General features: G+C 41.9%; 1 protein-coding gene across 1 annotated transcript in view; it reads right to left on the bottom strand.

Moving 5' to 3' along the window:
• LOC122564839 (nuclear receptor subfamily 5 group A member 2-like) overlaps positions 1–18,234 on the bottom strand; it is a 116,739-nt gene that overhangs the window by 25,405 nt on the left and 73,100 nt on the right. Inside the window, exon 6 of the mRNA XM_043720163.2 lies at positions 15,210–15,357. Within this exon, the coding sequence (XP_043576098.2) occupies positions 15,210–15,357 (148 nt within the window). The remainder of the gene's footprint in view (positions 1–15,209; positions 15,358–18,234) is intronic.

Below are 18,234 nucleotides of genomic sequence, written 5' to 3'. Positions count from 1 at the left end.
ACATCCAAATCATTTATATAAATGACGAAAAGCAGTCAAGCCGGCTCTGATCCTTGTGGCACACCACTGGTCACAGGCCTCCAGTTTGAAAAGCAACCCTCCACAACCACCGTCTATCTTCCAGCTTCAAACCAGTTCTGTATCCAAATAGTTAGATCCCTGTTCCATGTGATCTAACCTTGCTAACCAGTCTCCCATGAGGAACCTTGTCAAATGCCTTACTGAAGTCCATACAGATCACATCTATCGCTCCATCCTCATCAATCCTCTGTATTACTTCTTCAAAAAACTCAATCAAGTTAGTGAGACATGATTTCCCACACACAAAGCTATGTTGACTATCCTGAATCAGTTCCAAATACACATAGACCCTCTTCCTCTAGGTTTTTTCAACAGCTTGCCCACCACCAAAATCAGACTCACCAGTTCACTGGCTTGTCCTTACCACTTTTCTTAAATATTGGTACCACGTTAGCCGATCTTCAGTCTTCTGGCATCTCACCTGTGACTATCGATGGTACAAATATCTCAGTAAGAGGGCCAGCAATCACTTCCCTAGCTTCCCACAGAGTTCTACGACACACCTGATCAGGTCCTGGGAATTTATCCACCTTTATGCATTTTAAGCCATTCAGCACCACCTCCTCTGTTAAATGGATATTTTTCAAGATGTCACCATCTATTTCCCTACATTGTATATCTTCCATGTCCTTTTCCACAGTAAACACTGATGCAAAATATTCATTTAGTATCCCCCGTATCTCCTGCAGCTCCACAAAATGTCTGCCTTGCTGATCTTTGAGGGGTCCTATTCTCTCCCTCATTACCCTTTTGTCTTTAATGCATTTATAAAATCCCTTTAGATTCTACTTAACCCTATTTGCCAAAGCTATCTCATGTCCTCTTTTTGCCCTCCTGATTTCCCTCTTAAGTACACTCCTACTGCCTTTATACTCTTCTAAGGATTCACTCGATCTCTGCTGTCCATACCTTGACAAATGCTTCCTTTTTTTTCTTAACCAAAACCTCAATTTCTCTAGTCATCCAGCTTTCCCTGCACCTACCAGCCTTTCCTTCCACCCTAACAGGAATATATTGTTTCTGGACTCTCATTATCTCATTTCTGAAGGCTTCCCATGTTCCAGTCAGCCCTTTACCTGCGAACATCTGCCCCCAATCAACTTTTGAAAGTTATTGCCTAATACCATCAAAATTGACCTTCCTCCAATGTAGAACTTCAACATTCAGATCCAGTGGATCCTTTGCTATCACTATTTTAAAACTAATAGAATTATGGTCACTGGCCCCAAAACACTCCCCCAGTAAGACCTCAGTCACCTGCCCTTCCTTATTTCATAGAGCATAGAACATTGAAAAGTACAGCACAGAACAGGCTCTTTGGCCCACGATGTTGTGCTGACGTTTAATCCTAATTTAAAAAATAATAACTTAAACTACTCACCCCTCAACTTACTGCTGTCCATGTGCATGTCCAGCAGTCGCTTAAATGTCCCTAATGACGCTGCTTTTACCACCACAGCTGGCAACACATTCCATGCATTCACTACTCTCTGTGTAAAGAACCTTCCTTTGATGTCTCCTCTATACCTTTCCCCTAATATCTTAAAACTATGACCCCTCGTACCTGTCAATCCTGCCCTAGGGAAAAGTCTCTGGCTATTGACTCTATCTATTCCTCTCATTATTTTGTACACCTCGATCAGGTCTCCTCTCTTCCTCCTTCTCTCCAGAGAGAAAAGTCCGAGCTCATTCAACCTTTCTTCATAAGGCAAGTCCTCCAGTCCAGGCAGCACCCTCTCCAAAGCCTTTGTATTTTTCCTATAGTAGAACTGGACACAATATTCCAAGTGTGGTCTCACCAGGGTCTTGTAGAGCTGTAGCAAAACCTCGCGGCTCTTAAACTCAATCCCCCTGTTAATGAAAGCCAAACACCATATGCATTCTTAACAACCCTATCCACTTGGGTGGCAATTTTGAGGGATCTATGTACTTGCTCACCCAGGTCCCTCTGTTCCTCCACACTGTCAAGAATCCTGTCTTTAATCCTCTGTTCAGCATTTGAGTTCAACCTTCCAAAATGCATCACTTCGCATTTATCCAGGTTGAACTCCATCTGCCATCTCCCTTCCCTATCTTTCCTACAGCATTTGTATCCTGGAACATTAAGCTGCTAGTCCTGTCCATCCCTGGGCCACAGCTCTGTAATTGTTATGATATGCCAGTCCCATGTTCCCAACCATGCCCTGAGTTCATCTGCCTTTCCCAAGAGGAGGTCGTTTCACACCTTCTCTTGTAGGTACACCCATATACTGTCTCAGAATTTTTTTTAGTACACACTTAACAAATTCCTCTCCATCGAAGCCCTTAACACTATGGCAATCCCAGACTATGTTTGGAAAATTAAAACCTCTTATCATAACCATCCTATTTTTTTACAGATAATTCAGATCTCTTTACAAATTTGTTTCTCAATTTCCCTCTGACTATTAAGGGGTCTATAATATAATCCCAATATAGTGATCATCCCTTTTCTATTTCCCATTTCCACCCAAACAACTTCCCTGGATGTGTTCCCAGGAATATCCTCCCTAAGTACTGCTGTATTGTTATCCCTAACCAAAAATGCCAGTCCCTCTTCTCTCTTGCCCCCTTCCCTATCTTTCCTACAGCATTTGTATCCTGGAACATTAAGCTGCCAGTCCTGTCCATCCCTGAGCCACATCTCTGTAATTATTACGATATGCCAGTCCCAAATTCCCAACCATGCCATGAGTTCATCTGCCTTTCCTGTTAGGCTTTTTGTATTGAAGTAAATGCAGTTTAATTTATCAGTTCCAGCTCATTCTCTGCTTTGTTCCTGCTTGCCCTGACTGTTTGACTTGCTCCTTTTCCCAACTGCACCGCTCTCAGACTGATCTCTTTCCTCACTATTTCCCTGGGTTCCACCCCCACCCCTCACCTTATTAGTTTACAACAACTCTACCAGATTTCCCCACCAGTATATTTGTCCTTTCCAACTGAGGTGCAATCTGTCCTTTTCATACAGGTCACCTCCAACCCAGAAGAGATTCCAGTGATCCAAAAATGTGAATCCTTCTTCCCTGCACCAGCTCCTCAGCCACACATTCATCTGCTCTATTCCTACCCTAACTAGGTCATGGCACTGGGAGTAATCCAAATATTACTACCCTTGAGAACCTACTTTTTAAAACTTCCTGCTTAACTTCCTATATTCTCTCTTCAGAACCTCGTCCTTTTCTCTTCCTATGTTTTAGTTCCTATGTGTACAATGACCTCCTGTGGTCCCTCTCCCCTTTGAGAATATTCTGCACTCTCTTTGAGATACCCTTGATCCTGGCACCATTGAGGCAAAACACCATTCTGATTTCTCACTGTTGGCTACAGACACATCTATCTCTGCCTCTAACTAGACAGTCCTCAATGACAATCAATCATTTGGCACCTGATGTACCCCTTATTACACTGGAGCCAATCTCAGTCCCAGAAACCTGGCTGTCAGTGCCACATTCCCCTGAGAGTCCATCACCCTCTACATTTTCCAAAACAGCGTACTTGTTTGAGATGGGGATAGCCACAGAAGACTCCTACACTGCCTGCCTCCCTCACCTATTGTTCCTGGCGTTACTTCATCTACCTGACTGTATCTGTGGTTTTTCTCCCTTCCTGCAACTGCCATCCATCACACCCCCAGCTCCTGTAAATTCCTCATTGTCTCTAACTGCTGCTCCAACTGATCTGATAGGATTCTCAACCAAACACACTTCCGGCAGACATACTCATCAGTAACAAGGAAACTCTCCCTATTCTCCCACAGCAAACAGGAAGAGCATATCACTCTACTAAAGACCATCTTTGCACCTTAACAACCTACAGACCCAGAAAATTGCACAGTCTTGGCCTAATGCTCCCACATCTTATGGTGTTATGGATAAAAGATTGGTTGAGTGGCAGGAAACAGAGTTGAAATCATGGGCAAGTACTCAAATTGGCAATGAAATCACTTGTGGTCTTCTGTAGGGACCTGTATTGGGACCTCTTTTATTCACAATATTCGTTAATGACATGAAAAATGGCATTAGAAGTCAAATATCCAATTTTGCTTCAACACAAAATTGGGCAGCATTGCAGATTGTTGACAACAGCATAAAATTACAACAGGATAATGATAGATTAGGTGCATGGTCAGAGCTGTGGCAGACAGAAGTAAGATGAAGTGAGGGGACACAGCCATACTTTGCAGCCCACGCTGCTAGGAGCATTACCAGTAACATTCCCTCTAAGCTGCTGCTGGAAGCTATGTGCACATCAATCAGCACACCCATAAATGATATCTGCATTGCAAAGGTTTGGTGAAGATTGATTGAATTCTGCAGCAGTACAGAGGTAGTGAGGGTGTAAGGCACATAAGCAGCAGTCTCAGGATATACCACAACTCTGTGGACTCCCTGGCGTGACTCTCATGTCTTTAATACAAGAACAATCTGAATTCACACATCCAAGATTGTGAGGTAATGGAATTGCTCACTGTATCACTGCTACTTTTGCACCAACGTTCGTATAGGGTACAGTTTGTACACACATTATCTTTTACTGAGGTGAAAATATCAGAGCCTGTTGAGAGGAAAACAAAACATTTTATTGTTTTTATATTTAATTTATCTGTACAAATCAATGCTTGAGGAATGTGACATTTGGCAAAGCAGACGCTGACAGCTATTGTCTGAATGAAACAATACCAAGAATGGAAAAATATCTCAACCCAGCTCAAACCCAGCTGATGGCAATAAGATTCTCTCTGACCTCTCACTAGATCATTGTCACCAGCTCTTTAACAATCCTCCTGGCCCACTTTAAGAATCCACACCCTCATCTGCCTTCTCTGTTTCTTGTCACTCCTTCCCCTCCTCAGCCCTTGTAGTGACTGAGGTTGGAGAGTATGCAGAGACATCCTGTTGGGGTTATACTACAGGGCACAAGCTGACTGGTTCAGGTGTTGGAATCTCATCTTCCGTTCTTCAATGGCCCTGCTCAAAGCATGGTAGTGGTTTGAGGATATCTGAGCAGTTCTATCAGCTAAGTGCAGAGGGATATTTCATGTTGTCCAGCAACCATCTTTATACTGAGGGACTCTAAAGGAAACTGCCATCTGTGTGTGTTTCAGAATGTGAGTTGTGGCATTTCCCTGGATGTCTAATGCAGAGCTGCATTATCTGGCTGTTTCGATCACAAATGAATTGAACATTAAAGGAATCTCTTTCAGGGTTTCCCAAAGAGTGCTGGCTCATGATAGGGTACTCTGACTACAGCGTGGATGCAGCAAGTTACACCCTGCACAGGCAGGAAGCCAGCACTGACGGAGAACTGTAAGTTGTCATTGTTCACCTCCACACATCAGCAGGGGGATTTAGATTAATTGGGGGCTCTTGTGAAGACAGCAGCAGTATCATCCTGGATACGGTGATTAGGGGAGGGCTGTGAAATGCCATAGAGCTAGCTACCCGTCACTCCACGGAATGACCAGCTGGCAAAGAAATGAAGGGCAGCTGGTACCTTTTTGGAAAGAACCAACAACAAATCCTTGCTCAGCAGCTGGTAATGGTGTGACACAATGGCTCAGGACATGCTTAGTCATCTTCTGCACTATGTATCTCTCATTTGCAGATAGCTGGGCCTTATGTAGATCTTATTCCACACAAGAACTGCAGTTGCCCTCCCTGGAGGCTGTGCAGCAGCAGCTGTTGTTGTTTGCCAACCTCAAACCAATGAGACAATCCAACATTGGGGGTATTGGAGAGAGAGAGAGAGAGAGAGACAGAGAGAGAGAGAGAGAGAGAGAGACAGCTCAGGAAGTGGGGGAGAGAGAGAGAGAGAGACAGAGAGTGATTATGTGAGAGACAGAGACAGAGAGACAGCAAGAGTGCAGGAGAGACAGAGACGGAGAGATAGAGAGTGGGAGAGAGTGAGAGAGCGGGGGGGAAGAAAGAGACAGAGAGAGACAGACAGAGAGTGAGAGAGAGAGGTCAGGGAATGCGGGTGAGAGAGAGAGAGACAGAAAGTGAGAGAGAGAGAGAGAGACAGTGAGAAAGACAGACAGAGAGAGAGAGACCCTCAATAGGTTGTAACACTCTTTATCAAAGGTACATTTTTCATATGAAACATCTTCACAGTAAGAAGAAAGACGACTACCAGGGAGATCTTCAGCTGGAAGAAGACAAACACTGATGATGACAGCTGCTGTATGGTTTTGAAATTAAGTTGTTGTAATTTTAATGAGTGTTTTATTGGAACAACATAATATTAGAGTTGGAGGCAGGTAATAAGCAGTTAAGAGGGGGCTTGGAGTTGTGAATAATTGTTGTTTAATGTTCACTTTTAGAATTAAAGAATAAATTGATTTTATTTTCTTTAAATGGTGGAAGTTGGGAGTTCTCGGTCACTCATATTTTAACAGATTACGAGGCAAGGTCAGCTTCTCTGGGTGTTTGGTTTAATTAACAGAAGGGTTCAGCGCTGTGTCATTACAATAGAGTTTCAATGACTTCACTGTGGGCACAATTTCACCTCACTTCCAGAAACTTGTTGAGAAGACATATACTTGACTCAATTTGCAAGACAATAGAAACCACTGTCTGCAGGGAAGAGGGTGTTCAAGAAGCAGATTGCACTGGCCTTCATTTTGCATCTTAAACTTGCCATCAGCCGGCATTTGGGAGCAATTTGTTCACTCGTCTTATTAACTATGCAGTGGACTATACCATAGGGACAACTCAGAAGCAAAGAAAATAATGTTGTGATAAAAATGAAGCAGGATAGCTATAATCAGACAAATTTCATAGCAATCTCAAATAGTTTTAATGACATGATTTGTGCAGGATAGCTATAATCAGATAAATTTCATAGCAACCTTAAATAGTTTTGATGACATGATTTGTGCACTTGGGATAAAGATTCTTTTCTCTCCTTAGATCACTGTTTCAACACTGGGAAGTGGGAAGGAATGCAGTATATCTGCGATATGCACCATTTTGCAAGCAGGAATTCAACTCCTCCAGAGTATTCTAAACTGATGCTGGTGTCATAGTCACTCATTACCATTGCCATAGACACTGATCATTTTTTCTAATTAATACGTAAAATGGGAATTGAATGTTTCGGTCCTGGATTTGATGACGTTATGCAATTATTGTTAAAAGGATGGATGAAATGCAACTTACATGTGTAGAGCACAGTTACTCCTCTCTGGCATTTTAGGAAAAAAAACATGGTTGCAGTGATTCATAGAAACAGCAGAAGTACATGCAGAACATAATTACCAAATAGAATTCTGACTTCTTTGTGGAGCTTGTGATAATTGTAGACTGGGTTGTGATAGGACGAAATAATATGTGACAGTTACTAATGTATCAGTTCCCTTTTCTCTACATGATATCCAGTTTTAAAGAGACTGGTTTGAGAGTCACCTTCTGGCAATAACGGCAGAAGCTTGGGAGAAACTTATTTGGCTATCTTAAAACAAGCTAATGGTTAAGTATATGCAGAATCCAAATATCCTTCTCAATAATACAGAATCCTCCAAAGAGCTGGGAAAGAATCTCTTTGGTTACCTGTCCCTTTTCTTTCCCTGTCCCTGGACACCATCTCATACTACATTCACTACCCACCCCATTCCCCCTCCCTATCATCAGCGTAAATGCTATCTTTCTCAGCATTTTTTTAGTTCTGACAAAGGATCACTTGACCATAAAAGTTAACAATGTTTATCTCTTGATAGCTGCTGCCAGATTTGCTGAATTGCTCCAGCACTGTCTGTTTTGTTTCAGACATGCACCCTATTTGGATGGGAGAGCGAAATGAAGACTACACCTTGTCACTAAAGAAGTTATACATGAAAGAAGGGAATGTCAGTAAAATCCCATTTTGGCAAGTGAACAAAACAGGTATTAGCAGATTAGCCATCTGTTATACCCCTCACCCACCCAACTTCCTTTCCACTGAAATCATGCATTGATCAATTATAGTCAATATTACTGATCTTACAAGTGGAAGTCAGAAAACTGTAGGGGCGGCGCAGTGGTTAGCACTGCTACCTCACAGCGCCAGGGACCCGGGTTCAATTCCCACCTCAGGCAACTGTCTGTGTGGAGTTTGCACATTCTCTCTGTGTCTGCGTGGGTTTCCTCCGGGTGCTCCGGTTTCCTCCCACAGTCCAAAGATGTGCAGGTTAGGTAAATTGGCCATGCTAAATTGCCCGTAGTGTTAGGTGAAGGGGTAAATGTAGGGGAATAGGTCTGGGTGGGTTGCTCTTTGGAGGGTCGGTGTGGATTTGTTGGGCCGAAGGGCCTGTTTCCACACTGTGAGTAATCTAATCTAATCTAAAAAAACTCTGCAATGAAATGCAACAGAAAGCAACACCAGCCACAATGCAAATGAATAGCTGAGTTTCAATCCCCCATCTTCTGTCTCAATCTATCCTAAATTGTTTAGCATGGGCACTGAAGACCAGAGATATAGGGTAAGGGCCAAAGGGAGCCAGTAGGTATTCACTTAGCCAGAATGGTTAAGAGAACTCACATGATGCATTGAAGCGGGGCAAGGCCTCTGCTCCCCATCTGGACTCCCCAGTCAGCTCAATGCACATAAATTCAGCTCATTTCTCTTCATAAGTCTAAACATCTAGGTTGGAAATGTAATGGAATTCTGTAAGATTTGTTCCCATGAATTATTGTCTAGTTTACAGTTAAGTTACAACCATATCAATTGCCGTTATTAGTAAGCTTGTCATTAAAACTCAGTCTAACAGTTTTCTGATTTGGACCACCTGAACTTTCGTTCTCTGCCATTCTCACAGTAAACCTGTTCATTTTACACTTAACTAAAGTCACCGTAGTCCCAGAGGACCATAGAGCTGCCTCCTCATTTAAAGAGAGATGACTGGTGGTGGTTGACCATGCCTCGGGCAAGGAGCGGGATTGAATAGGCAGGGCCTTCATGGTGACCTCAGCCAATACAGGAATTGAACCCATGCTATTGGTATCACTTTGAATTGTGAATTAGCCATCCAGCCAACTGAGCTAACAGATAGAACATAGTAAAGAAAAGCACAGAACAGACCTCAGCCCAAAATGTTGTGCCGAGGATTAATCTAATCTAAAATAAAATAACCTAAACTACGCACCCCTCAACTCACTGCTGTCCATGTGCATGTCCAGCAGCCGCTTAAATGTCCCTAATGTCCCTAGTGACCCTGCTTCCACCACCACAGCTGACAACGCATTCCATGCATTCACATCTCTGTGTAAAGAACCTACCTCTGACGTCTCTTCTATATGTTCCTCCTAATATTTTAAAACTATGACCCCTCATACCAGTCAATCTTACCCTGAGGAAATGTCTCGGGCTATTGACTCTACCCATGCCTCTCATTATCTTGTATACTTCGATCAGGTCTCCTCTCTTCCTCCTTCTCTCCAAAGAGAAAAGTCCGAGCTTATTCAACCTCGCTTCATAAGACTAGCCCTCCAGTCCAGGCAGCATCCTGGTAAACCTTCTTTGCACCCTCTCCAAAGCCTCTGTATCTTTCCTATAGTAGGGCGACCAGAACTGGACACAATATTTCATGTGTGGTCTCACCAGGGACTTGTAGAGCTGTAGCAAAATCTCGCAGCTCTTAAACTCGATCCCCCTGTTAATGAAAGCCAAAACACCATATGCTTTCTTAACAACCCTATCCACTTGGGTGGCAATTTTGAGGAATCTATGTACTTGAACAACAAGATGCCTGTGTTCCTCCACACTGCCAAGAATCCTGTCTTTAATCCTACATTCAGCATTTAAGTTCAACCTTACAAAATGCATCACTTCGCATTTAACCAGGTTGAACTCCATCCGCCATTTCTCAGCCCAGCTCTGCATCCTGTCTATGTCACACTACAGCGTGCAACAGCCCTCGATACTATCAACCACCATCATATTGAGGATCAGCCACCATCATACTGTATGGTGGAGCTCAAAAGGGCCAAATGGTCTACTCCCTGCTCCTAGTTTTGATGAATCAGGGATGCTTCCAACATCTTCACTTCCTTGATCCTACTGGGTGGATGCATGTATTGTGCACTACTCATAAGATTTCATCTTTGAGAATTATAGTATGGTCATGGTGGGGTGGATAAAGAGTGGAGCTGGAAAAGGCACATCAGGTCAAGGAACATCAGAGGAGGAGAGGAGGTGACAGAACCTTTGGTCAGCACTGCATGGTGGGACAGACTGAGGGGTGGAATCTATATTAATTATTGATGCAGTTGTCGACACTTCAGTTCACAGGCCTTTGAATTTGCTGCTTCTCTGGCTTTAACTTTATTTTACAGTTTTTTAAAATTTCCTCTATTGCTGACATGCTGTAGATGTATTGGGCTGCAAATTTTTTAACCCAGCCTTATAGTTGACCAGCAGGAGAGGCACTTGTATAAGGCATAAGAAAAAGGCAGCTTAGTAAACTAAGAAACAGCATTGAGACGAACAGCTTGAACTGCCACATTCTGGGACTTTCATCATTACTTTCTTTATTTCAATAATGACCTGTACCTCTTCTCCCAAGCCAATAAGATTCAACAGTCTGTAGTTCACTCGAAATCAGTACACTGGTTTTTCAAAATCAAGGCTTCTATTCCATGCATATATAGACAGTCATTTCCAACAGACTGAGAGAAGCTGCTCATCCTGTTTGTTGACAATGTGGCAGAAATATTCAGATGTCACACAGATGCAACACAATTTCCAATCTCAGCAAAGTCACAAAGATTTGTATGCCTCTTCAGTTAAAAAATAGATTAATTTTGATGACAAATTAGTGCCCAAATATTTATAAATCTAAAATAGACAAGTTAGCCTTTACAAACTTTAAAAGGACAAAGTCTGGGAATACAATTCAATGTCTGCACCATTCCACAACATTAGTAGTTAAAGGATTAATGCTTGTCTAATTACAGTTACTAAAAGGAAAGCGAAATATTTGTCGAACGCATCTATGGATACCATCAATTCCGAATAGGAAGGTTCTGTGACACTTTATACTATTTCTACTTGCCTGGTTCCTAGCAGAAAAAATGTAAGATTTCACTTTGTACCTTTAATTAGATCATACTTTATTTAATGTTGTTGTGCTTTGACACCCTCAAGATTGCCAAAATCTAGCTCAAAATCAAGTGCAATGTTCTAAGTAACAGTTCAATTTGTTTTGTCTAAGAGGAATAGGTATGTGCACAAAGACAAAGCTGGTTTTACCAGAGATTTTCCGACGGTTAAAAAGCTAACGTCTGCAACCCAAAGACAAGACAGATTTGGAAAAGTCACCCAGCTGACGCACATTAGAGCAGACATAACCATCCCGATTGTACTAAGCCGAAACATGGCTGTTTGTTTCGGTTCCACTATCACTGTCTACTTCAATGATAGTAGATGCTTTGAAAGAGAAAACTTGCAAAAATTATAGCAATCAACCCATCTTGCAAAGGGCTGAAGTCATAAGTATCGGGTTTCAATATTGAAAATATTTAAAACATTTTATAACAAAATCTAAAAGATAATTTTCACAATTGGTGTGTTTTATAATTTTTAGAAAGACAATTTGTTGAAATAATTGACGTTTTCTCAGGAGCTTCCTATGACTCCTTTATTACTGTAAGAGCTACTTAAAGCATTAAATTACCCCAAAGGTCAGACTTGGGGCACATAAACACATGAACACTTCAAATGGTCTCAAAACAAACCTGTTATTAAAATATTTTTGTTGAGTTAATGGAGCAGAGGTGCCTACAATTGATATCAACTAATTAGTGATGTTCCATCACTGACGATATTTTGTTCTTTTTAAATAATTCATTCATGGGGTGTGGATGTCCCTGGCTAAGCCAGCAATTATTTCCCATCCCAAATTGCCCTTGAACTTGGTGACTTTCTAGGCCATTTTCAAGGCAAGTTAAGAGTCAATTATATTACTTTGGATTTAGAGTCACACGATGGATGATGGAAAGGACGATGGATGAAGACTCGCCATCTGAGGTAGTTTGGGCTGAGGTTAGGAATAGGAAAGGTGAGCTCACCCTGTTAGGAGTTTTTTACAGGCCTCCTAATAGTCCTAGAAACATAGAAGAAAGGATTGCAAGGATGATTCAAGAGAAGAGTGAAAGTAATAGGGTGGTTGTTATGGGGAACTTTAACTTTCCTGATATTGATTGGGAAAGCTATAGCTCAAGTTCGTTAGATGGGTCAGTGTTTGTCCAATGTGTGCAGGAGGGTTTCCTGACACAATATGTAGATAGGCCAACAAGAGGTGAGGCCATACTGGATTTGGTTCTGGGTAATGAACCAGGCCAGGTGTTAGAATTAGAGGTAGGTGAGCACTTTAGGGACAGTGACCACAATTCGGTGACTTTTACTCTAGTGATGGAGAGGGATAAGTGTGCACTACAGAGCAAGAGTTATAGCTGGGGGCAGGGAAATTATGATGCAGTGAGGCATGACTTAGGATGTGTGGCTTGGAAAAGTAAGCTTCAAGGCAAGGGCGTAATTGATATGTGGAGCTTGTTCAAGGTGCAACTATTGAGTGTCCTTGATAAGTATGTACCGGTCAGGCAGGGAGGAAAGGGTCGTGTGAGGGAGCCGTGGTTTAATAAGGAATTGGAATCCCTTGTTAAATGGAAGAGGGCGGCCTATGTAAAGATGAGGCGTGAAGGTTCAATTGGGGCGATTGAGAGTTATAAGGTAGCCAGGAAGGACCTGAAGAGAGAGCTAAGAGCAGCAAGGAGGGGACATGAAAGGTGCTTAGTTGGTAGGATTAGGGAAAACCCTAAGGCTTTCTATAGGTATGTCAGGAATAAAAGAATGACTAGGGTAGGGATAGGTCCAGTCAAGGATAGTAGTGGGAAGTTGCGTGTGGAGGCTGAAGAGACTGGGGAGACACTGAATGAATACTTTTCGTCAGTATTCAATCAGGAACAGGACATTGTTGTCAATGTGAATACTGAGTCACAATTAAGTAGAATGGATGGCTTTGAGGTATGTAGAGAAGAGGTGTTGGAAATTCTGGAAAGGGTGAAAATAGATAAGTCCCCTGGGCCTGATGGCATTTATCCTAGGATTCTCTGGGAAGCAAGGGAGGAGATTGCAGAGCCATTGGCCTTGATTTTTATGTCCTCGTTGTCTACAGGAGTAGTGCCAGAAGATTGGAGGCTAGCAAATGTGGTTCCCTTGTTCAAGAAGGGGAGTAGGGATAACCCTAGTAACTATAGGCCGGTGAGTCTCACTTCTGTTGTGGGCAAAATCTTAGAGAGAATTGTAAGGGATAGGATTTATGAACATCTGGATAGGAATAATGTGATCAAGGATAGTCAGCATGGTTTTGTGAAGGGCAGGTCGTGCCTCACAAACCTTATTGAATTCTTTGAGAAGGTGACTAAGGAGGTGGATGAGGGGAAAGCGGTAGATGTGGTGTATATGGATTTTAGTAAGGCATTTGATAAGGTTCCCCATGGTAGACTACTGCAAAAAATACGGAGGTATGGCATTGAGGGTGAGTTGGAGGTTTGGATTAGGAGTTGGCTGGCTGGAAGAAGACAGAGGGTAGTAGTTGATGGCAAAGGTTCATCTTGGAGTGCCGTCACTAGCGGTGTTCTGCAAGGATCTGTTTTGGGACCATTGCTGTTTGTCATTTTTATAAATGACCTGGAGGAGGGGTTAGAAGGTTGGGTGAGCAAGTTTGCGGATTATACGAAAGTCGGAGGAGTTGTAGACAGTGAGGAAGGATGTGGCAGGTTACAGCGGGATATAGATAAGCTGCAGAACTGGGCAGAAAGGTGGCAAATGGAGTTCAATGTAGCTAAGTGTGAGGGGATTCACTTTGGTAAGAGTAACAAAAAGATGGGGTACTGGGCTAATGGTCAGATACTTGGTAGTGTGGATGAGCAGAGGGATCTTGGTGTCCATGTACACAGATCTTTGAAAGTTGCCACCCAGGTAAATAGTGCGGTGAAGAAGGCATATGGCGTACTGGCTTTTATTGGTAGAGGAATTGAGTTCCGGAGTACTGAGGTCATGTTGCAGTTGTATAAGACTCTGGTGCGGCCGCATCTGGAGTATTGTGTGCAGTTTTGGTCGCCATACTATAGGAAGGATGTGGAGGCACTGGAACGGGTGCAGAGGAGGTTTACCAGGATGTTGCCTGGTATGGTAGAAAGATCGTATGAGGAAAGGCTGAGGCACTTGGGGTTGTTTTCATTGGAGAAAAGAAGGTTTAGGGGTGACTTGATAGAGGTGTACAAGATAATTAGGGGTTTAGATAGGGTCGACAGTGAGAATCTTTTTCCACGTATGGAGTCAGCTATTACAAGGGGGCATAGCTTTAAATTAAGGGGGGAGGTAGGTATAGGACAGATGTTAGGGGTAGGTTCTTTACTCAGCGAGTCGTGAGCTCATGGAATGCCCTGCCAGTAGCAGTGGTGGACTCTCCCTCATTATGGGCATTTAAGCGGGCATTGGATAGGCATATGGAGGATAGTGGGCTAGTGTAGATTAGGTGGGCTTGGATCGGCGCAACATCGAGGGCTGAAGGGCCTGTACTGCGCTGTATTCTTCTATGTTCTATGTTCTACATAGGCCAGGTAAGGATAGCAATTTTTCCCTCCCTAAAAGATGTTAACGAACTAGATGAGATTTTACAACAATCAGTGAAAGTTTCATGGTCAGTCATTACTAAGAATAGCTTTCACTTCTATATTTTTAATCAATTTAACTTCCATGAGCTGCAATATTGGGATTTGAATTCATTTTCCTAAAGCATTTGCCTGGATAATTGAATTACTGGGCCAGTGACATTACTACGAGGAGTTCAGAGAATGTATGGGAGAAATCGTAACCTATTTCACCCAGCAGGTAGCTGACAATATCCAACAGAGCACCAGTTTTCCACCTGTTCAAATTTAGCCCTGGGTTAATTTCAATGAAGAGGAAAAGCATGCCAGTGCAAAAAGGATGGTCAACTCAAACTGAATGTTTTCTCTTTCAACAAGTTTGGCTTCATGTGAATATGATTTCTTATAAATGACCAGATAACATGCAAGCATATTGTTGTTCCATTTCACAGCTTAACAATAAGATCAAACTATGTTGCTTACCAGGACTAAATAAGAGGAGAAACTTAAAGCAGACAATATCCCTTCTGTCGACCTGTAAAGACTGCAGTTTAGCTGCCAGTTCCTGAGCTCTCAATACCAAGTTAATGAGAGTTGCTCCAGCTTGGTTGGCAATTGTGGACAACTCAACCTGAATAAGAAAAGAGAAGTTATGGTTTATTGTACTCATTAGTGTATAGAATTGCACAGGCGAAAGTGAGGACTGCAGATGCTGGAGATTACAGTCAAGAGTGCGGTGCTGGAAAAGCACAGCAGGTCAGGCAGCATCCAAGGAGCAGGCAAATCGACGTTTCAGGCAAAGGCTCTTCATCAGGAAAAGGAATTGCAGGAATATAGGAATATAGAATTGCACAGCTGAAAACCTGAACATTTTCATACATTAGATCAAGTGCCACACTCCTTTATAAAAGCTATGTCCAGAGAGTGCTGCCTGAAATCCTGCTTTTCTCAGAGGAAGGATAATGTTATGGTGAATTTTATCAAAAATCAGATGGGTGTTGATTTTGGCAAATTTCATTCAGGGTTTCTCTCTGTGAGCCCTTGGAAGTTTTTCTCCTGTTATCTTTCTAAACTTGTTCATTACCTTTGCACTATGCTTTATGGTGCATCATTCATCACATTCTCACACTCATCGGCCAGTGTATGGACCTCCCAGGTTCCACTGAGGTGGCTTCCATTTTGAAAATGAGGGTTGGGGCATGCGGGTCGAAGGCCAGCAGCAGGATAACCTGCTTGGACCTCCCACCCCAGACCCCTTTTCTAACTGTGATCACACCAATGCCTGCACACCTCTCCCAGGCCCTTGGTCACAGCACTCTGTGTCCTCTGCTCATCTCTTCAACAAAACCCCACTTCCTCTCTTCCACCATCCACTCCCAACACTGGGGCTTCCCGATGACATTCAGCATCTCCATCTTGACTTTTGCAGGGACACCTATATCTGAACTCAGGAGAAATAAATCTCTGTTTTTTGAATTCTAGAGAGATATTAATAATTAATAGGTTAAGAGAGATGTACCGAGAAACGTCTGCCAAGTTGAAGGAGTTTCCAGCAACTGTGATGTCATCAGACAGGGTAAGCAGCCAATCACATTGAAGAATTCTCCCAGAAACTCAACCAAGAAGTACAAACTGACTGAATTTTTCCCATTCAATTTTCCAGAAGGTATCAAATTCAGATCCTGCCTCCAAGTCTTCCATCTAATTAAAGACAGCAGCAGGTTAAAGCTGTGGGAGGGAAAATCACCAGACACAGGGGTTCAGGCAGTCTCCACAGTGGGTGCAGTGAAAGTGTTGCTGATGAGGATGAAGTACCTACCCATATTTCTTCACCCTGAGCACTGACTGACAGCATTCTCAATGAGATAGTAATTAAATTATTTACCTCTGTTCACAAATGGCCTTTAGCTTGCTATTATCATTATTTAAGCTTCAACTTGTATGTCATTTGCTTTCTTCACTTCTGCTGTATACCATCTATTGGGATTTGGCTAGTTACAAAATGCTGATATTGCATCGGTTCCACACATCACAGGTAAAATTCCAACTCTTAATTGCCTCCTGGACAGCCTCAATTGTCTTCCAGGTTGCTGGCATTGCATTCAGCGAGTTCTTGGGAAAAGAGGTCAGATGGGAAAATATTCTGGTAAGTTCGCCTCTCGATTTGTGAGAACATTTCCTGCACTCCCCATGCTCTAAACATTACATCTGCAGAGAGCTGAAAAACACACCACTTTGTGCATGTTATGTTACTGCACGAAGTCAAAATTATTGCTAAATATTAACTAAGAGTTTTATATTTCTCCTATCAATAATTTTGCCAAAAAATGATTGTGCATATAAAGCAAGGGACATTTATCTTGAGTTACATTTTGTGTGTTTTCAAACACCAAAAGAAAAGCAATGTTGTTGGGGTAGAGACAGCATTTGTTGGTCATATGCAGACCTGCTCAAGACTAGCATTACCAGACATCTGGACATCTGGATTGTTTATAGATCTCCATTTTATTTTGAGAATTTCAAACTTTAATGGTTTTGAAGTTTTAAACAATTAAAAACTTTTACAAATCATAAGCAACAACATTCTCACAGGTTTAGCAATGCAATTCTAACCTTTCTAGCCTTTGTTAATTTTGAGCTTTAAATAGAACGCTGAATATTTTCAATTAAAATTAACAGCAACTTATATTGTCTACCTAGTGGCAACTGTTTCCCCAAATCAAATGCAATAAACATGATTGTCAAACCCAACCTTTGTGTGGGAAAGAATGGACTTAAAGTTATTGCAGTGTGTTGAGGTTTGCTGGGAAGCTATCACAAATGCTTCCGACTATGAATTGTGGCCACATTTAGTCTATCTGTAGATCAGTGTTTTTCTCTGATACAGAAACAAATGCAGTCCAACACATCTGAAATTTACAAAGAATTCTTTGACTATTTTGCTTCTGCTAAAATAGTTTTATTTTGTCGCGATAATAGCATTTTCACGAGTCAACATGTCTGAAATGCAATGATCTTTATTCATATTAAAACAGCAAGATAAACTATAATAAACATACATGTTAAAAAAACAAACAAAATTATAGAAGTGTAGTGATACTCTATTTAAAATTAATTTAAAAAGTAAAGATGGTCTGTTTGTAAAAGAATTATGAGACTATGGTTTGTTTGGGTTCTGAATAGTCAAAACTTTATAAAGTACATGCAAATCTTTGACCACTGGCCAAATCTGATCCAGTTTTCATGGATTTTCAGCAGTCACATAGTCACTGATTCTCAATCCACAAGAAGAATCCAAACCTATACTTTTCCCATCCTAAGTTGGGGATAGTGAAACAATGTAAAGAACCTGCTCCCAATCCTTTCCTCAACTGTACTGAGCTCAAGAACCAAACTATACTGCTCCATCCTCAAAGTGTTAAGCTCACCAAACAAGAATACATCAAATGGTCTTCAATTGGTTATTATTAAATGATTATGTATTTTAACTATATTACTGATTATTTAA

This window comes from Chiloscyllium plagiosum, unplaced genomic scaffold (genome assembly GCF_037043375.1).
Source record: "Chiloscyllium plagiosum isolate Xiang-an unplaced genomic scaffold, Cpla_swu_hap1 HiC_scaffold_21, whole genome shotgun sequence".
NCBI lineage: Eukaryota > Metazoa > Chordata > Chondrichthyes > Orectolobiformes > Hemiscylliidae > Chiloscyllium > Chiloscyllium plagiosum.
Note: the sequence above shows the minus strand (reverse complement) of the source record. Positions and strands in the feature narration are given on the sequence as shown.